The 21,575-nt window shown below is 39.0% G+C and overlaps 1 protein-coding gene across 5 annotated transcripts in view; it reads left to right on the top strand.

Annotated features, from left to right (window-relative positions):
- The window catches only part of STX12 (syntaxin 12), a 33,856-nt gene extending 12,746 nt beyond the window's left edge, over positions 1-21,110 (top strand). For 3 of the 5 annotated variants that reach the window (XM_060140896.1, XM_060140897.1, XM_060140898.1), the window contains 8 exons: positions 537-606; positions 2,420-2,519; positions 6,670-6,807; positions 12,691-12,734; positions 14,048-14,153; positions 17,366-17,438; positions 18,478-18,560; positions 19,881-21,110. In XM_060140896.1, coding sequence (XP_059996879.1) covers positions 537-606; positions 2,420-2,519; positions 6,670-6,807; positions 12,691-12,734; positions 14,048-14,153; positions 17,366-17,438; positions 18,478-18,560; positions 19,881-19,973 — 707 coding nt within the window. In that variant the 3' untranslated portion in view covers positions 19,974-21,110. Of the gene's footprint in view, positions 1-536; positions 607-2,419; positions 2,520-6,669; positions 6,808-12,690; positions 12,735-14,047; positions 14,154-17,365; positions 17,439-18,477; positions 18,561-18,699; positions 18,771-19,880 lie in introns of all 5 variants that reach the window. The other 2 variants (XM_060140899.1, XM_060140900.1) reach the window with 2 other exon arrangements.
- Positions 21,111-21,575: the final 465 nt, after the last annotated feature.

The following is a 21,575-nucleotide window of genomic DNA, read 5'->3' as shown; positions in this document are numbered from 1 at the left end:
AGAGGAGAAAGGCGGACCTTATAAGTAGCTTTAGACGGGAATATATATGCCAAGGTCTTGATCATAGCATGCTTTCTATTAGTTGTATGTACTTATTCAGGATGTGGAGAGAGACCAGTGATCTGAGAATTAGGATGCTCGTGATGAATGTATTTTTCTTTTTTTAAAAAATTTATTTATTTTATTTATTTATTTTTGGCTGTGTTGGGTCTTCATTGCTGAGCGGGGGCTACTCTTCGTTGCGGTGCACAGGCTTCTCATTGCGGTGGCTTCTCTTGTTGTGGAACACGGGCTCTAGACGCGTGGGCTTCAGTAGTTGTGGCACGCAGGCTTCAGTAGTTGTGGCTCACGGGCTCTAGAGCGCAGGCTCAGTAGTTGTGGCGCACAGGCTTAGTTGCTCCACGGCATGTGGAATCTTCCTGGACCAGGGCTCGAACCCGTGTCTGCTGCATTGGCAGGTGGGTTCTTAACCACTGTGCCACCAGGGAAGCCCTGTGTTTTTCTTTTCAATAAATCTTTTTTTCTTCTCTCCCCAGCTGCTCAGATAAAGAATTTGATGAGCCAACTAGGAACTAAGCAAGATTCAAGCAAGCTACAGGAAAATCTGTGAGTAGCTTCCTAACAAGGTTGGGATTTGTGAGGACCTTTTGGGGACACACTTAATACCCTTGCTGCCTGGCAGCTGAGGTTTCAGGCCTGTGAAATCAGAATGAGAGGCAGTGGGATATGAGGTCATAGCTGGATCTAGAAGGGGAGCAACAAAATATATTAATGGGTTGTGATCTCCGTTGCCTCGCAGAGTCCTTGAACGCTGCTTCTTTCCTCCCTTGGGCAGTTTAGCAGAACAATTTAGGGAAGCAGAGAGGGAATCCCTACCACTCTTAAACTACATTCTGCCTAAATGAGCTTCCTTGTTGGCAGAGGCCTCCTGATGAGCTACAGCGCTCGTCTAATCGGGTTGGATTTCCAACTGTCTATCATATTAGAAAAATGTATTCAGAATGACCCGAGGAGAGTCTGAGGGAGAGAATAGTGCAATAGATTCTTTTTATTATGTCCTTCTTGACTCCATCTCTGCTTTTAGAAGTTCTAGTTTTCATCTTTAACACGCACTGAACAATATTCTTTGTTTCCTGTCCTAGACATTGTGAAGTGAGAGAATGACTTACTACTTTGAGCTTTTTCCAGGGAGATGTGAGATAGCTCTGGGTATGTTAGTACTGTCTACGATGCTCAGGCTTCTGATTGACTTCCCTCTTGGGGTTTTTTTGTTTGTTTGTTTGTTTTGTCTCCCTCTTGGTTTTGACTCCTTTGTTTTATTTATATTTTTATTTTTATTATCTTGGAGGCCCCTTTGCAGTGAAAAAAACATTAGTAATTAGTGGTGTGGTTTCCCTGTCCTCCCTTAAACCCTTTGTACAAATGGCCAGGTAGTAGAGGAAACCATGACTAAAGGAGCCTTTTTTTTTTTTTTTTTTTTTTGCGGTATGCGTGTCTCTCACTGCTGCGGCCTCTCCCGCTGCAGAGCACAGGCTCCGGACGCTCTCCCGTTGCGGAGCACAGGCTCCGGACACTCAGGCTCAGCGGCCATGGCTCACAGGCCCAGCTGCTCCGCGGCACGTGGGATCCTCCCGGACCGGGGCACGAACCCGCGTCCCCTGCATTGGCAGGCGGACTCTCAACCACTGTGCCATCAGGGAAGCCTTAAAGGAGCCTTTTTTGTATTTCTACTACCTTTCAATCCCACTTAATATAGCACACATTCTTCCCTCTTTAATTTCCTTCCCCCTCTGCTTGTTACATTTTTTTACACAGTATAGGGCTTCTTCGTTTTGGAGGGAAGAGCCAGAAAGTCAGGCCTAAGGGACAGGTAGGGAGCCAAGGATAAAGCTGAAAAAGCATGAGCTTTAAGCAAGAGCGTGGGAGTAGATCTTTGGAGGTTGTTCCCTAGGGTGGAAGCTGTGCTTCTAATGCACATTTCGTCCAACCTCCAGTGCCTGGATTCTGTCACTAGTCAGTGGACTGTGACAGACAGTACCCATGCAGAACTCCTGGGCAAATCAATACGAGAGTTTTGAGAGAGCGTTCAGTGTGTTAAAACTCTTAGATTGAGGTGTGGGGGCAGTTGCTCTTCTTCTATCAGAACTGCTGAGAATGCTTTTCCTTCCTCCCCGAGGAGTTAAAATACCCAGTCAGCAGGTTTCCTTGAGGCAGGTTCTTTCTACTCAGTAACATGAAGACGACTTGAGGTGAGTGTGACTGGGTAGTATTTCCGGAATTTTGTTGTGAACCTGGGCATCTAGGAACCCATTTCTTCAAGTGCCCTTTCATTCCCTGCGTTGTGAGACACTGAGAATGAACTGATACCAACAGCTCTCAAGAAGTGAGAATATCCTAAAACATATCTTTTCTCTCTTAGGCAACAGTTACAGCACTCTACAAATCAGCTTGCCAAGGAAACAAATGAATTACTGAAGGAATTAGGGTCCTTGCCCCTTCCTTTATCTACTTCAGAACAGGTTGGTATTTTGTGGGGTTTTGGCTTGTTTTTTAATAAGAAAGGACTTTGTTTTTGTGGAGAGGCAGTGTGTGAAACAAAATAACTTGGCCTTTGGTTCTAGATAGACCTTCTCTGAACCTCAGTTTCCTTATTCACAAAATGGATAAGTGTCTTTTGTGACAACAGAAAGAACGCATGCACCAGATCTTGCAAAGTGCCTAGCATTTAGTAGGTACTCAATATGGGTAGTGGCTGCTCTTATTAGTAATAATATATTAGTAAAATGGGTTTAACTGGAGAAGAATGTCCATGTTTGCATCTTGTTGGGGTTTGACCTGCAGCTTTATGCTTTCGGGCTTGATCCTAGTTTTCTTATATCCTGTATCTATAAATTTCAAGCAGACGTCTTTTATATTTTGTGGTCACGTTCATGTCGCATCATGAATCATTTATAGGTCTCAGGTTGAGGAAATGCTCAGGGAAATAGATTCCTCTATTTAAGTCATTTTCTTCAGTGGCCATTTAAATCCTTTAAAAACACACAATTTTTCCTAGAATTCATTGTTCCCTTGATATGCGTGCCTTTTCTTCAGACGTTTCTGAAGTCAGATGTGCCCCCTCCATTGTGGCTTGACTTTTTAATCTATTATTCATGGTCTGCCTCAGGCCTCAGATCCTCTCTCTTCCAGGGCAAAAACCTTCTCCATCTATCTTAGCCTATTATGATTCTATTTTGCTTTTAGTTTCTGTACCATTCATGGGCGCACTTAACTTACATTTCTTTTTATTATTGAATTTTTTTAAATGATGGTATCCTATCTCTGATGGCTCTAAAGATGAAGCCTACCACCTCCCTATCCCGGGTTGTCTGTGCATTGTGACTATTGGAACATAAAACAATTTTAGTGTGTTATGATCATCATTTATAAAAATGAAACAAAGTAGAAATATCAGAGTGTGTAACCATGTAATAAGGGTAAATACTGTTAATGAAACTTTCATACATATGTATATATATGGTGCTAGGTCAAGATGTCACATTCTTATTCTGTGTCTCCATCAAAAAAGTTTGAAAATCATCAGTTTAACCCATTCCTGGCAAGTCATTTAATGAAGTATACGTTCAGTCTTTGGAGTTTTGGCATCCCCTTGCACAAAAGAAAAGAACCAAAACTAGGTGCTTTTGTCATCCTGCTACAAAGTAGTAACCTTAATGTAATCACCCTTTGACTATCCGCATGTGCTGTTTGTTTTGTTACTCATCCTGATATTTCATCTATGGACCAGTTCCCCCTTGCCATTCATTATCTCAAATTGTTCCCAAATCACCCCTTTCCTCCTCCCAGCTGTGCACTTAGGGAATACACACTTGCAGATAGTTTTAGCAGTAATAAAAAGGGAGTCTAAGAGTCTGATGTAAACAGAGTATTGAAAGTACTTAAGTGTTAAATAGTAGCCTAAGCAAAATATAAAGTTCAATCTGCTTAAAAATAAATCTAACGTATTCCAAAATCAAATAGAATTTAGTTTTGGATTATGCATGCTCTTGTTCCCTTACGTTATCTTGGATCATTAAGAACATGAAATAAATCTACAGACATATTCTCTCTGGTGAAATACAAATCCTTGATTCCCTTCCTCCTATTGTGCTGAATATTCTTTGCACTTTCAATTGTTTCTTTAATTAATGTTAGCCCTGTCACCCATCTTTTTGTTACTAGACTATCAAACCATACATCCTACTCTCAGCATTTTTCTCATACTTACGTGCTATCATCAGTAACCTTCTAGTTGCTAAATCCAGTGGGCTTTTTTGAGTTTATTCACTTTTCTTTGTTTCATTTGATCCTCTTGCCCATCCTGTCTTCGCTGAAACTTTCTTCTTTCCATGATCTCTGTAGTAAAGCCTACAAAGTAGTTTTCATGTCTCCCAACTCTGGTGATCCCTTTCTGGCCTATTTTCTCTTACCCCAGGTTGAGTCTCAGCCTCCTTCTCTGACTTTATATCTTCCTAGAAATGGGTGTGCCCCAAGGCTCTGCCATTGATCCTGTAATTTTATTACTCTATGCTTTCTCCCTCAGGAGTCTTTTCTACTGTACTTTTATGAGCTTCCTGTCACCTTTATGAATGTGATCCCCAGATCTTTTTCAAGCCCTAGCCCATAAACCTCTAAGTATTTGGCCCATATTGCCAATTCCTGCTCTAACATCTCCTCTTGAATATGCTGCCTTCATCTAAAATTTAATGTGTTGTCTTATACTGAATTCCTCCTGTTTCACCCAAACCCCTTAACTAAGCTGATTAACAATGCTTATTGTCATAAAAACGTTTGTGCCTTTTGACCTAATGTTCCCACTCATGCAAATGTGTCTGCGTTCTAAGAAAAAGAAACCAACTATATACTCTGGAGCCAAATTTCCTGGATTTAAATTCTACCCCTGCCATTTACTGTGTGATCATAGGCAAATTGCTTAACCTCTCTGTGCCTCATTTGTCTGATCTGTAAAATAGGTACTATAATAGTACCTAATTTATAGGTTGATGGATGGATCAAATGAGTTATTATATAAGGTACTTATAACAGTACTGGTACATGATAAGCACTGTATAAATATTAGCTGTTACAATGCGGCTCACTTTAGCTTTATTTATAATGGTTAAAAATGGAACAGTCTAGAAGGAATATTTACCTAAAATTTACTAGATCAACTTGATGGAGTATTATATAACAAAGACCATAATTGTGAAGAGTATGGTAACATGGAAAATGTTAATGATATACTTAAAAGATAGTACTTTTGTATAGTGAGATTGGGGAGTGATGGGTTTTTTTCCCCCTATTGTTATAATGTTTATGTAAAAATTAAAATCCAAGAAAAGGGATAAAAAGTCCCTTATCTAAATTTGCTTTTCAGTATTACCATCGCTCTCCCAGGTGTGAAATTTGAGTCATCCCTTGACTTTATACCCCTTTCCCCACAGCCAGTCACATAATATTCCTTAGATTCATTTCTTTGTGTTCCCATTACTGATACCACGTCTTCCTAACCTTAAACCTAGATTATTGCAGTCATCTTTTTGACTTGTTTCTTTTTCCCATTCCATCGCCATCACAGACTAATTTTTCTAAGTTATCATTTTGTACCCATCGTGTTCTCCACACAGAAGTCTTCGTTGCTCTTTGTTCTGTAGAGGTTGAATCCCAAACTCATTATCTTGGCATTTAAAACCTGCCGTGGCCACCCCCTTTCCTCCTTTTCCAATTTTATCTTTTAGCTATGCTCATGAAAAAGCCTTTGGTTCAAGCCAAACTATCTTTTTCTAGATCCTCTGCAAATTTCTGCCACCATGCCTTTGCTCACACTGTTGCCTTGCCTGGATTCGCCTTACCCCTTCTCTCTGCTCTTCACGGCTTACTCTTCCTTCAGTGCCCACCTCCTCTGGAGGCCTTCTGATCACTTAGATTCTTACTGATCATACTTGCCTCTGTATAATGTGTACAGTACTCTGTATAGTACTAATTGAATATAGCAATTATTTGTATTGATTTGTTATTTGTATATCTAAATTCTTTATCTCCAAATAGATGATAAGCTGTTTGAGGTCAGGGGTGACTTTTTACTTCTGTGTTCTCAGCACCCAGCAAGTGCTCTCAGTATGTGTTTTTTGAGATGTAGCATCAGTAAGCTTAGTAAAGGTAGCTTGTAACTCTACAAAGTAGTTTTCAGGTTCTCAGAGATTTTGAACCTCACTACAGTGTGAAGGAAAATGATTCCATGGTTTTCAGGTAAGCTGCGAACTCAGTATAGATGAATACAGTTTTAACATTTTAGCAAGAAAACAATCTCTGTTGGGTATTCTGCTTTTAGATTCTCCTGGGAGCTAACATTTTGAATTGTGGTTCCCTCTGAGATTCCCTTACCAGGTAAATGATACCCAATTCCCAGGTTTGTCAGAATGAAAGAAGGAAAACTCTGACTTGGCCTATAGTATTAACCAGGGATTTGAGTTAGAAAAGGACAAATTTATTAATTTAAGGAAGAGCCTATTTCATAGTAATTTTCCTAGTTGGAACTCTTTAGGAGGTATAATTTTGCTTTTAATGGGAATTAAAACCAAATGATTCTGGGTTAATGTGAAATTTCAAGTTCTTATTTAATTTCCTTAGCGCCAGCAGAAACTTCAGAAGGAACGTCTCATGAATGACTTCTCTGCAGCCTTAAACAATTTCCAGGCTGTGCAGAGAAGGGTATCTGAAAAGGAAAAGGAGAGTATTGCCAGAGCAAGAGCTGGATCTCGTCTTTCTGTAAGTTTATTTCCAAAAGAAGACCTTTGCAAATTTCAGGATGTTCTTTCCTAAGTTTTTAAAAATTTTTTGACCATTTTCTTTGCTTACTATCCCTCCAAATAATAAACATAGACATTAGCTGCTGTGAAAATGTCAGATTGGTTTACCCTTTGTTTAAAAAAAAAAAGTGTACATATGGTCACTTTGTACACTAGACTAGAAAAGAATGTGCCCAAAGATTTACAAAAGTGACAGGTAGAATTGTGTGTAATTTTCTTTTTCCTTTTTTCTTGTCATGTTGATCTTATGTTAAAAACTTAAAAAAAGAAAAAAGAATACATCTGTTTCCTAGAATATCGCAGGCTAGGTTATTTGGACAAGCCTTCTCTTTGAAAAGAATTAACAAATACTAGACTTTAACAACCCAATTTCTTAAAAATATTAAGAGCCATGAAAATATTAAGGTCAAAGTCTAAGAGAAGGTGTGAACCCATAGACATGAGCAGAGCACTGAAACTGCTTTTCCATTGAGTGCATTTACTGAGGGCCAACTTCAGTTTTGATGTCCTCATGGCATGAAGGGGGACAAAAGTCAAAGCCAAGGATCCATGCATGGTGGATAATCTAAAAGAAGGTGCTCCTCAAATTAAACTGGGCCCTAAAAACTGAAAAGTAAGCCCTCCTTTCCCCTAGCAGACTGCAAAAAAGGTCGCATTAGCACTGAGGATGGCAGGAGGGAGGGGAAATCCAGACAGTAAGTTGTACCACAAAGTAACCTTCAGGCAGATTTACTGCCCAAATTCTACCTGAATGGTCCAAAAGCCTAAAGCTTCAAGTAGTCTTGGTCTGGTTGAGTACCTACATGCCAGACAGAAGCAAATACAAATCCTTTCTGTTTAGAGGCCTTTATCCTAGCCCTAAAAGAATACCCTCAAATAATTTTTGAAGTGTAATGAGCAGCCCAGGGTACACAAATAAACAAATAACCCCGGACAAAAACTAGTAGAAACAAAAGTGAGGTGAAATAGACCTATAAAGACTTAATGTATTAGAATTATAAGCTAACTATACTTATTGGGTTTAAAGAAATAGAAGATCTTGAACACATCTACAGGAAGAAGGAAACTACAAAAAGCTTTGTAAAGAGTCAAAAGATTTTCTAGAATTGAAAAATATAATGTGGAAATTAAAAACTTAACGGGTGTGTGGTTTAACTGGAAGATAGGTTAGAAGATATTATCCAGCATGTAGGACAGAGGGTTAAGAAGTTAAATAGGGAAGAAAGGTTATGAGAAATGGAGACTGAAGTAAAAGGATCTAAAATAGTTTTTTTTAAATAAATTTATTTATTTATTTATTTATATTTGGCTGCGTTGGGTCTTTGTTGCACATGGGCTTTCTCTAGTTGTGGCGAGTGGGGGCTACTCATTGTGGTGTGCGGGCTTCTCATCGTGGTGGCTTCTCTTGTTGCAGAGCATGGGCTCTAGGCACACGGGCTTCAGTAGTTGTGGCACACAGGCTCAGTAGTTGTGGCTCACGGGCTCTAGAGCGCAGGCTCAGTAGTTGTGGCGAACGGGCTTAGTTGCTCCATGGCATGTGGGATCTTACTGGACCAGGGCTCGAACCCGTGTCCCCTGCACTGGCAGGCAGATTCTTAACCACTGTGCCACCAGGGAAGTCCCTATAATAGTTTTAATTGGAGTTACAGAATGAGGGTAGAGCAGACATAGATCAGAAGTCATATTTGAAGAGATAATGGCTGGTAATATTTCAGAACTGATGAAAGTCACTAATCTACAGTTTCAAGAACCCCAACAAATCCCAAGAAGGATAAATTTAAAAACTCTCATTCTAGGTATATCAAAGAGAAACTTCAGAACACCGAAGACAAAGAGAAAATCATAAAAATAGCCAGGGAGGGCTTCCCTGGTGGCGCAGTGGTTGAGAGTCCGCCTGCTGTTGCAGGGGACACGGGTTCGTGCCCCGGTCCGGGAAGATCCCACATGCTGCGGAGCGGCTGGGCCCGTGAGCCATGGCCACTGAGCCTGCACGTCCAGAGCCTGTGCTCCGCAACGGGAGAGGCCATGGCAATGAGAGGCCCGTGTACCGCAAAAACAAAACAGCAACAACAACAACAAAAAATAGCCAGGGAAACAATAGAATATCTTCAAAGGTGCAATAGTTAGACTTCTCAACAGCAACACTTGAAGCCAGTAGAGTGTTGTCTTTAATGTTATGAAGGACGATAATTGCCTCCCTAGGATTCTAAACCCAGTGAAAATAGATAACCAGAATGAGGGCTAATTAAAGACGTTTTCAGTCAAAAGAGTTTGCTATCAGCACACCTTACTTAAGAACATTCTAAAGAATGAACTTCAGGCAGAAGGAAGGTGATCGCAGATAGTAAGCCTGGAAAGCAGAAAGGAGTAAGAATAAAGAAAGTGGTAAATATGTGAAAAGACAAATCACAAACAGGGAGAAGATACTGCTGTTTGTACAACTGACAAAAGACTGGTATCGACAATATATAAAGAATTCTCAGGAATCAATATGAAAAAGACACAACCCAACAGAACAATAGTTTCTTAAACTTTTTGATTTCAGGGCCCCATTATACTCTTAAAAATTATTAAGGACCCCAAAGAGCTTTTGCTTGTATGAATGATATCTATTGATATATATTGTATTAGAAATTAAAACTGAGAAGTTTTAAAAATGTTTATTATTTCATTTACAAATAATAATAAACCCATTACCTACTAACATAAAAATATAAATGAGATTTTAATTAATACTACTTTTCCAAAACAATAAAAAAAGTTTTAATGAGAAGAGTGGCATTGTTTTCATTTTTGCAAATCTCTTTAATATCTGGCTTGACAGAAGGAAGCTAGATATTCATACCTGCTTCTGTATTCAGTCTGTTACGATATGTTGTTTTGGTTGAGGTATCTGAAGAAAATCCAGCCTCACAAAGGTAAGTAACTGGAAAAGGAAGGAGTATTTTAATTAACCTCTTCAGATCATTGTTGATATTTTTCCTTGATACTACATCAAAACTGGACAAAACTTAGTTGCATTGTGGAATCGAAAACCATTGTCAATGACTTGTTCATACTCTGATGCATTAAAATCTTGGTCTGTCTTATGCTTTTATTGGATCTTTTATCCGTGTATGATTTTTATAACATCATGTATTTATCATTTGGAAAATATTGGTTCCCTGACTTATGCAGGTCTTCTAAATGTTGATATATTTCATTTTACAATATCAAAAAATCATGTATTATCTTCTGCTTGACCAGAAAAGTCTTTAAATATTGAGAATCCTTCAAGTTCACAAGCAGTAGATACAAGTTTTCCAGAATTCTTTTTTTTTTCTATTTGAAAGCTAGATTTTTATCACTGGCAACAAACACTGTGCATTATTTTCCTTGAAGTGACAGGCTCACATTGTTTATCTTGAAGACCTTGTCTTTTGAATACCCATCTGAGTAACCATAGATTGTTAGTTATTCTTTTATATATATCATATATAATATATGTTTGTGTATAATATATATGTGTATATATATACACAAATTGTATTAAAAGTTTATATATTTTAAAAGTTTTATATATAAGTATAAACTATATTGAATAAGTAAAAATGCTATTCCCTAAAAAAAGTAGCTAGTTCACCCAGCAACTCAATTACACAAGTGCTTTTCCTGGAGACAAACATCGTATTGCTGTTTGTAGCAGAAGGGCTTTATGTATACTTCCCATTTCATCATACAGAATATTAAAAAGACGTACTAAAAAAAAAAACGAGACATGTACTGAGATTTAGTTAATTAATACATTTAATGGCTTCATTAAGGACGAACTGGCTTTTATCCCCCTATGTGTGGTGATAAAGAATAGAAAACTAGTATGGTTTGGTGCCACTGCCTTGATTTGTGTTAAAGTGCAAGTGGTAGTTTTGTCCACCTTTGTTTTTGTCAACACAGTGAAAAAAGCAAATAACATCTTAGTATTGCTTTGAATAATGGTCAAATGGACCATTTTTAGTAGTCATGGAATTACAGATTAAAACCACCCTGAGATACTATTTCATGTCCAAAATAAGGGCAGAAAAAAAAAAGGCAGAAATTTTAAATTCTGTGAACAAGGAGGGTTGTTGCCATGGATATGATGCACAGGAACTTTCCTATCTGGCCAGTGGTAGTATGAGTTGGAACAACCACTGGAAAACATTCTGGCTGCAACTTCAGAACACATGCACACCTTATGACCCAGCAGTTCTATGCTAGAGAACACTGTAAGTCTGTACCAGGGTATATGTACAGGAATGTTCATAGCAGCATTATTTGTAGTACTCAAAAATCGGAAACATCCAAATGTCAATTAACAGTAGAAGAGATAGGGCTTCCCTGGTGGTGCAGTGGTTAAGAATCCACCTGCCAATGAAGGGAACACGGGTTCGAGTCCTGGTCCGGGAAGATCCCACATGCTGCGGAGCAACTAAACCCATGCGCACAACTACTGAGCCTGCTCTCTAGAGCCCGTGAACCGCAACTACTGAAGCCTACGCGCCTAGCGCCCATGCTTTGCAACAAGAGAAGTCACTGCAATGAGAAGCCCGCGCGCTGCAATGAAGAATAGCTCCTGCTCACCGCAGCTAGAGAAAGCTCGTTGCACAGCAACGAAGACCCAAGGCAACCAAAAATAAATAAATACATTAATTAATTTTAAAAAACATAAAAAATACAAGAAAATGATGATCACAAAGTCAGGATGATGGTTACTCTAAAGGAGAGGGAGGTGGTTGTAACTGGAGGAGGGCACATAGGTAGGCTTTAGGACACTAGCAGTGTTCTGTTTCTTTTTTTTTTAAATTTATTACATTTATTTATTTTTGGCTGCATTGGGTCTTTGTTGCTGCGCGTGGGCTTTCTCTCATTGTGGCGAGTGGGGGCAACTCTTCATTGCTGTGCACAGGCTTCTCATTGCGGTGCCTTCTCTTGTTGCGGAGCATGGGCTCTAGGCGTGCGGGCTTCAGTAGTTGTGGCACACAGGCTCAGTAGTTGTGGCTTGTGGGCTCTAGAGCTCAGGCTCAGTAGTTGTGGCGCACGGGCTTAGTTGCTCCGCAGCATGTGGGATCTTCCTGGACCAGGGCTCAAACACGTGTCCCCTGCCTTGGCAGGCAGATTCTTAACCACTGTGCCACCAGGGAAGCCCTTGTTTTGTTTCTTGATATGGGGAAAGAGTAAAAATGTTTTTTAAAAAAACCCATAGTGTTCCTCTGGGTGGGAAGAATTTTGAAATTTTCTTTATTTTGCTTATCTTTTTAATTATTGTTATCATAAAAAGGGACGGCTTTTTAAAAATAGGAAAAGATTGCTCTTTTAACATTTTTTCTTGGTTGTTAAATTACAAAAGTAATACATAATTAGACTGATTTTTTTAAGTCAGTTTGCCACTTTAGTACCTAATATGCTTTAAATGTCCATTTAAAAAAATCTTCACATATTCTGAAAATTTGTTTCCTAGCAAATTTTCAACTCCTTCCCTTAATCCACCTGCCTCCAAATTTTAAGATAGGTTATCATTATTATTAATTTTTATTCCTTTCTCCTATCCATGTTTTCTCCGTCCTACTTATTATGGTTTCTGTTCTGAATCCAAATTGGAATGCAGATTTGCTTTCAACTACTTCACACCCATTTCCTGGTCCAGTCAGATTGCCAGAGCCCTGTGTCATCTTACAGAGTCTGTTGGAGCCAAGGGATGTTACTTCTTTATACTGTAGCTAAAGGAAGCCATTGTGTGTGTGTGTGTGTGTGTGTGTGTCTGTCTGTCTGTCTGTCTGTGACATGTTTCTGGATAACAGCAGCAATAATGCCATCTGCTTTCTAGGTGGAGGAGAGGCAAAGAGAGGAGCAGCTCGTCTCATTTGACAGGTAAAGGAATTATTCTAATGTAGAGAATCGAGATGGGATTTTATACTTAATTTTAATTTTAAAAATCAATGAGAAAAAAGGAGGAAAAAGAAAGGGAGTCCTGGAGTAGGTAATTTATAATCCATCAAATAAAAAATTCAAAACTGTGGGCTTTTCCAAGATCTTTGAATTATGGAAGGAATAATTTCAAAGTGAATAAAAAACTTACAAGAAATCTCTGATGTCTATGTGTTGAGGAGAGGGTGTGGCTCACTAAGAATAAGTATGAGCCCCCAAATCTACGGATTCGGAGGTCTAAATAATTTTACCTCAAATTCAGATTTAAATTATTCAAAGTTCTTGAGTCTGTGTTTACTCATCCCTAAAATGGAGGCAACCCATCCTTCTAGGAGTATTAAAAGAAAAAGCAAATAATTTGTATCTGAAGAACATCTCCTTTCTTAACTTCTCCAAACTGAATTAACTAATTCCATAAAAATGTACTGATGGTATTAGTTGAGAACATAAAATGTTTTCTTATAGGTATGTATCTATCTCCCCCCCACTATACTGTGAGCACCTCAAAGGCCTGGGGTGCTGTCTTATTCAGTTTTGTATCTCCAGCACATGGAGGAAATTCTTTAAATATTGTGGAGATGATTTGTGATTTATGTGTACTGTTGGAAAATGCTTAATACTGAATTTTCAAAGTGTTACATTTCTAGTATAAGATGTCGTATGCGTTTCTTTTAAATATGGTACCTGAAAAGAAAAGTTATAACATTTCACTAGCTTTTTACTTTGGCTTTCTGTTAAGAGACATTTAACCTAAAGCATAACCTCAAAGAGATTCTCGAAAACCAGGGGATATGATTCTATCGGACTAATGGGTGAAGCACTGACAGGTCACTTAACCTGCTCTCCTCCACCTGTCTAGTACCTGGGATACCAATACAGCTTGCACTTTGAGAGTGCCCTGGGAGAGAATGGGCCAGTGTACTTTGTTGATTTCAAATCTCTGCCCACTTCTGTCTAGCAAGCTCTAGCAAGATTGTAGAGTGTACCCCGAAGGGAAACAGCAAGGAGTCCCATCCCTTATAATTCTGCTTCCTCTTAGTTTTGCCCAGGAAAGCTGAGACTTTGTTTTCTTGGTATTACCAACTCTTTACCTCTGGATGTGAAGAATGTGGCCTCTGACACTTGTATTGATACCAGAGGAGTTGGAGCCCTGGTACTGTCTTTGGGCAGGCTCTGCTGGCAGCAGAGGTGATGAAGGTATGTCTTATGCACACCTTAGAGAGGAGGAATCAACTAGTGTGCTTGTCTCCCTGCAGCCATGAGGAGTGGAACCAGATGCAGAGCCAGGAGGATGAGGTGGCCATCACTGAACAGGATTTGGAACTTATTAAGGAGAGGGAAACGGCAATTCGGCAGCTGGAGGTGAGAGCCAAGTCATGTTTTTTGTTTAACTCAATGTAGATGCAGTCTCTTAATTCACCTGGTTTTTCTCGCAGTGATTATGAAAAAGGATGAAATGAGTTGTTGTATGGCTAATGAGACATATTATGTCTCAGTGTAATCACAGTGAATTTGAACTACTCTTATGTTGATATTGGCCATGGCACCTGAGAATACCCGAATCCTCGCCTCAGTTACTATATCTTATGTGGTCTCCATGAGACTATGCATAGAGAACAGAGCAAGGCCAACAAATATTTTATTGCTCATTAAGACTTTGTCCCGAAACCTCAATGCCAACCTCTCGGTCAGGTAGGACTCTATGGAGAGCCCTTTGCTTAGTCTGAACAGCCCAGAATAAAGATAGGCCAAAAAGGTTTGCTCCATTTTTGTGTATCCCAAAGTCCACTCCCAAGTTTTGGATATCACGTCAGTGAGTCAGAGAAACAGGAAGAGTTTTTGAGGTGGGGGTTGAGAGAGCGGTCTCGAGGCCTCTCTTCCCTGAGTTCCCAACTTTAATCTTGCACAGTGACCAGTAAGATATCCTTAAACCTGAGTACTTTTCTCCTCCATGGAGATAGAAAACTGCCATCCCCGGGGGCAGTGGGGAGGGGAGGGTTGAGAGAAGAGAAACTTGGAGCTCCTCCTTGACCTTCATCTGTGGCAGTCGTTCTGAACCATGACTGCACTTTAGAATCACTTGGAGATTTTTTTAAAATTCCCCAGCTCTCCTCCTCCACTACCAATTACTATGTTTGGACTATATGATTTGCCTATTTTTCATAGATTAAAAATGGGCAAACATCCACAAGAGGCCCTGGCTGTGGACACTTTTCGCCTTACAAACTTCGCAGGTGATTACAATGTGCAGTCGAGGTTGAGCCCTACTGCCCGAGAGCCCATCAGTGTCAGTTTTTTTGATGGGACAGCTCATCCTCAAGTTTGATTATTACCTTCAAAAATGTCATGTCTTTTCTCTGTTTCACCTATTGCTACTAATCATTGACTTAGTTCTTTAACATGAGAAATCCTGTTATAGCAGGGAGTAGAGTGAGATATATGGAGCTAAGTAAGGAGAAGAATGTAATGTAGTAGATGTCAGGAGTGTAATGGGCACTTCACATTCAACAGAATTAAGGCCAAATTCCTTAGCCGGGGCTGGATTTTCATATCCAGTCATTTCCTGCATCTAACATACAAACCCCATTCTAACGGTGAAGCATCACACTCCTTCTACTCTCACACTACACTTCTGACACTTGTGGCCCCCAGATGTGTGGGCTTATTCCCACATCAAGCAGTTCTGCCACACCATCGGGATGTCCTACAATTCAACTCCATTCTGACACTATCTCCCTGGAGTTAGCCTCAGATCCCACAAGACTGACCCCCCTCCCTGTGACTTCAGATGCCACTCCCAAATGCAGGTCGTCACCTGTGCTTCTGACTGACAGGCTGGAAACTGGAGGTTCTCACGACCCCGTCCTTGGGTTTGATTAATTTGCTAGAGCTGCTCACAGAACTCAAGAAAACAGTTTACTCACTAGATTACCGGTATATTATAAAAGGATACAGCTCAGGAACAGCCATATGGAAGAAATGTATGGGGCAAAGTATGTGGGAAGGGGTACAGAGCTTCCGTACCCTCTCCAGGCGCACTACTCTCCCCAAATCTCCTTGGGTTCACCAACCAAGAAGTTCTCTAAACCCTGTGGTTACATGGGCATGATTGATTAAATAATTGGCCCTTGGTGGTTGATTTAACCTTGAGCCCTCCTCTCCTCCCCAGAGGTCAGGATTGGGGCTGAAAGTTCCAACCATCTAATCACCAAGTTGGTTCCCCTGGCAACCAGCCCCCATCCTTACTGGTTTTCCAAAAGTCAAGCCATTAACATAAACTTAGGAGTGGTTGAAGAGGGCTTGTTGTGAATAAAAAAAGACATCTTTATCTCTTTTATCACTTAGAAAATTCTAAGGTTTTTAGAAGCTCTGTGCTGGGAATGGGACAAAGACCAAATATATATTTCTTATTATGCATCACAATATCACACCTTATGTTATAGCCAAACTGGGCTGTTTGTTCTTTAACCCAGTTACCTTTCTGTGTATATGGCTTCTCTTTTGCTGTAAGGCACAACTCAAGTCCTACCTCTTCTGCCATAGTCTTCCTCCTCTGCTAGACTTCCTATACCATTTATTAGTCATTTACCATGTAACACCCTTTCTTGTTATTTATCTTATTGTATATTGATCCCTCCCCGCCCGCCCCCCACGTTAGCTATTATTAAGCCCTTTTATAGTCACAGCAATTAGCAGACTCTCCCAACTATAGTAGACTCTTAGCAAGTAACTGAGGTTCTGGCAAGAACTATTCTTACAAGTTATGATTAGGAAGTCATTGCTTTGAAGGCATCATTTTTTATTATAGCATTCTGAGAGGCAGTACACTTTGAAAGAGCGTGGGCTTTAGGGATATAATCCTGGCTGCAATGCTTAGTTTCCTCACTGACGAGTTGTATGACTAGACAAGTTACATAACCTCTCTGAGTCTCATTATCCTCAAAGATACTTAATTCATAGAGTTACTGAATGATTAATTCAAGTATCAAGGAGGCATAGTAACAAAAGATCATGAACTTTTAATTCTCAGTTCTGCCACTTGCTAGCTGTGAGACCTTGGGACAAGTCATTAAACCTCTTTGAGCCGTGATTTTCTCTTCTGTAGAATGGGGATAATACATGTCTCATTGGGTTGTCATGAGGGCCAATTAAGTAATAGTTAATAATAGCTGACCCTTATGAAGTGGTTATTTCACAGTTCTAAGAACTTTTTATTTAGTACTTCTGAAAACCCTATGAGATGGGTACTGTCATTGTCCACATTTTAGAGGGGAGGTCCAGAGAAGTTCTTAATTTAAGGTTGGACAACAAAACTGGAGGATTAACAGTCCTCTGTAGCTGACAGGCTCCAAGAGACTGTGCTTTTAATTACCTACCTGGTATAGTACTTGGCACGTAGTAGTCACTTAGTAAATGTTAATAATTAACTATTTTTCATTTTCTGTTTATGGAGAAAACATGATTTATAAGCTTTAAAAACACATGTGTTGTTACTAGACAAAACTTCAGGTAAGTAGAGGAAATGAATCTTCTAACATGTTGCTTAATGTTAATTGTTCTTTTGTGTTCCTTAGGCTGATATTTTGGATGTCAATCAGATATTTAAAGATTTGGCGATGATGATCCATGACCAAGGTGATCTCATTGGTATGTATTATTGATACCTTTAACATGAAGGTGAGTTGACAGTATTTGTGTGCAAAGAAGTCAGTAAGATGTGTCTTAGGAATTTTGGAATACCATTTAAAAATCATTAAACTCATTTTCTTAGCAATTTTCTTATGTTGTCAAATGTGTAAGTTAAAATGAGGCTTCCGTGAATAGTCAGCTCCATTCACTTGCCATAGCCTCTTGGTAAGTCTTTGGCTGTTTAGGGAAATATTAGCTGTCAGCTTCCCAGTTTTTATCTCCAGAAACTTGCACAACTATGGGCTTAGAAACGCTTTTTTTTTTTTAAAGCTTTTTATTTGGAAATAGTTTCAAGTTTATAAAAAGTTGCAAAAATGAAAATAATAAGGAACTCCTTGGGCTTCACTGGTGGCTCAGTGGTTAAGAATCCGCCTGCCAATGCAGGGGACATGGGTTCGAGCCCTTGTCTGGGAAGATCCCATGTGCTGTGGAGTAACTAAGCCTGTGTGCCACAATTACTGAACCTGCGCTCTAGAGCCCGCGAGCCACAACTACTGAAGCCCACGCGCCTAGAGCCCCTGCTCCGCAACAAGAGAAGCCACTGCAGTGAGAAGCTTGTGCAACGAAGAGGAGCCCTCGCTCGCCACAATTAGGAAAAGCCTGTGCACAGCAACAAAGACCCAACACAGCCAAAAATAAATAAATTAAATAAATAAAAAATAAGGAACTCCTTTATAAACTTTACCCAGATTTACCTCTTGTTAACGTTCTACCCCACTTGCTTTTTATTTGCACTCACTCTTTCTCGCTGTATGTATATACCTGATTTTTTTCTGAACCATTTGTGGGTAAGTTATATACTTCATAACCCTCCACCCCAGTATTTATTTCCAAAGAATAGGGCTATTCTCTTATGGAGTTAGTAACTTTTGATTTCATGCCTGGATAGTTGGAGTGATGGTGGTGAACCAGGACCCATAAAATCATAATTGTCTTCAGTTTGCAGTCTTGAGACATCTGAGTGTGGTAAAACATCCACTGCCCTTCTTTTTTGCAGACAGCATAGAAGCCAATGTGGAAAGCTCAGAGGTGCATGTAGAAAGAGCCACTGATCAGTTACAGCGAGCTGCTTACTATCAGGTAAAAGCAGGTACTAAAGAAAGTCACTGTGTGCTGTAGACTTTTTGAGAGCAAGCTGCAGCCTTTTGCTTAGACTTAAGCTGGAGACAGGTAGTCATGATTGTAGTCCCAGCTCCATTTTTAGTATTTTTCTTTGCAGAGAGATCTACAAAAAGGCATCAAACTTTGAATAAACTGACATAGAAGCCTCTTAGCTGCAAAGCTAACCACGTAAGCTAGCATGATACCTAATCTGGTATAAGGCTACGTTTATAATCTAAACAGCTGAAGTTTGTTTCAATTAGGATAGTAATAGGTACAAAGTAGAACTTTGCAGATAGTTTATGTTGACCTTTGCCACAGAGGATGGACAAAGAATCAACTCCAACAGCTATTTATGAATTAATAGGGGCTTATCATTTTGGGGTTATTTCGTATGAATAAATAGGGGTTAATCGTTCCACTTTCTGTAAAGTGATATTTTTCTACATATGAGTTGAAACTCTAGTTTTATGACTTTTATCTGGGTCTTTACCTCAGTTTACAAATATTGTGAATGAGGTCCCTCTCATTTCTCCTCAATTTGGTGTTGCATGGCTTTTTAGAAATAAATAGCATTCAGTCAGTTACCATGTTCCTAAGATAGCTGTATTTCACCTGGGACTGTTCTTAAAGAAATTCATATTTAATAATAGTGTTTCCCTTTAAAACTGAATGATGACTTTAATATCCAACAGTAAAGGAACAATTAAGTAAATTATATACATCCACTCAATGTTATGTGGGAATTAAAAGAGATGTTTATGAAGAGTTTATAATATCAAAATTTTTATGCTAAAATATTAAGTGATAAAAATATCAAACATCATACAGTATGGTCCCAATTATGTCATATAACAATATGCATGGATAAAAGATCAGAAGGAAATACAATCAAAATGTCAACTGTTTTATTATCTGTGGGTGATTATTTTCTCTTCTGCTCGTGTGTATTTTTTTACAGTGAACATAATTTTACAGTGAACAAAATTTTATACTAGGTATAAAACCTTTATTAAAATACACATGTACAGATAACTTATTTTATTGCAAATAATGCCTAGCAACATTGGTATAAACAGTTCCTTTGCAAAATTGTATTTGGGAGCCTGGAATTAGAACTTGCGCTGCTGCCTAGCACTGGTAATTTGAGATTTTTGAGAAGGTGTCCGCATAGTCATACATGGATAGAGTTAATTTTGAATTACCAGGAGGCAGATTGATGAAGCACTCTTGGGGTCTTAGACTGAAACATTTTTTACTTGTTTCATGAGTGTCTTCTTTACATATTTCTCTCCTCAGAAAAAATCTCGCAAGAAGATCTGTATCCTGGTGCTTGTCCTGTCAGTGATTATTGTAATCTTGGGACTTATTTTGTGGCTAGTTAATAAATGAAGTGATTGCCTCCGAGCCTTCTCCTGCTGAGCTGTTTTCAAGGGCAAGTGCTTGCTGGAGTCTTGCCAGAACAAACTGATCACAAGAAGACAGAATACACCAGAATGTCCTGTAATAATTTAGTTAGAAACTAACTACTAACTAGTCCTTGGAATTAGTGACCTGTGGAGACAGTATTTATCAATTTATGTATACATTTTATTGATTTCTCAAATTAAGAATTAATTTATGTGGATTTTGCTTTCTCTTATACTCTGATTGCCCTTCGTCCCAAGTGTTTACTGAAAATTACATTCTAGATATTCTTGTTTTGGTAGGTAACACTATAGTCTTGTAATATTGTCTTTCTATGTACATACAAGATTTACCTTTTTACTAGCAACTGAGATAGAATTACTTTCTGTCACCCAGCATATTGGAGTCTGTCAGAAACTGTATAATAAGCCAGCAATTTTTATTATTTAATATTTGTTTGAATTTCTAAGAAGCCTGCCCCCTATATGCTTTGAAAGGTTTTGGCAATGTATTTAACTAGAGAATTAAAAATTGCACAGGTGATCCAGATTAAATGAGAAGTAACTTTGAGCTGGTCAGCTGTTGGGGTGTGTGTTAATCTGGGTTTAAGTTTATTATCTGCTAGTGTCATCGACTGCAATTCATCCATATATACACTAAATGATCTTGTTCACTTTTTGAAGAGTTTCATTTAATTAACATTATGATTCTCTGTGGGGTTCCTCTCCCACCTGTCTGTATAGAAGGGGAGAATTAGACAAAGCGTTCTTCTGGAGAGCAAATAGGAATTGTTTGGAATGATTTAATCTTTTGTTGTTGTTGCTCAGTTGTGGTTCTGCATTCCTGGTAAATGATGAATGTTGCCATCAAAAGGCTGCCCCCTACCCTAATAAGGTTTGCTGGGCATTTGATGGCAGGAAGATTTTAAAAGCTAGACTGAAGTTGGTTTAAAATTTAGTCCTGTGAACCTGGCGATAAAGCAAAGGTTCTTTTTTGTAAATAATACTGGTTTGGAATAGTGATGTTAGACTTATCCTAATTTATGAACAAGAGATTAATCTCTCCATGCATAGTTTTAGACAAAAAATGTTTCAATAAAAGATTGCTGTCTTGTAACATAAATGTTGTCCACTCCGCTTTTTCACAAGTGTAGGGAAGTTAAAGGGAAAGTAATTTCTCTAGGCTCTCACATAAATGTGAATTGGGCCAACGATTTCAGTTCATCCTTTAGTGAATCAGAGGATCTCACTACCCTGGATATATTTATACTTATTTCTTCCATTCCCTTTAATGTTAATCTTCTTTTACTAAACTAATGTGAACAGCAGGGAAACAGAGCTAAATGCATAAGTTTCTTTGCACTCTTGCAGCATTCCACCCACATAAGACAAATAAACATTTGAAAAGCTTTTGTAGTAAGTTTTTATGAGTTAACATCCTAATACAGTAGATATTGGGTAATGTGCTGTCCAGAGAAAAATAGAGACCTGCAAGAAGACTGGAGATCAGGTGAGGATTGGTTTAGGGGTCTAATAGGTGCTTTCCTTGAGGAACAGGATAGAGCTATTGGGGCATCACAGTGGCCCA

The sequence above is a fragment of the Lagenorhynchus albirostris genome, chromosome 2 (assembly GCF_949774975.1).
Source record: "Lagenorhynchus albirostris chromosome 2, mLagAlb1.1, whole genome shotgun sequence".
Classification (NCBI taxonomy): Eukaryota; Metazoa; Chordata; class Mammalia; order Artiodactyla; family Delphinidae; genus Lagenorhynchus; species Lagenorhynchus albirostris.
Note: the sequence above shows the minus strand (reverse complement) of the source record. Positions and strands in the feature narration are given on the sequence as shown.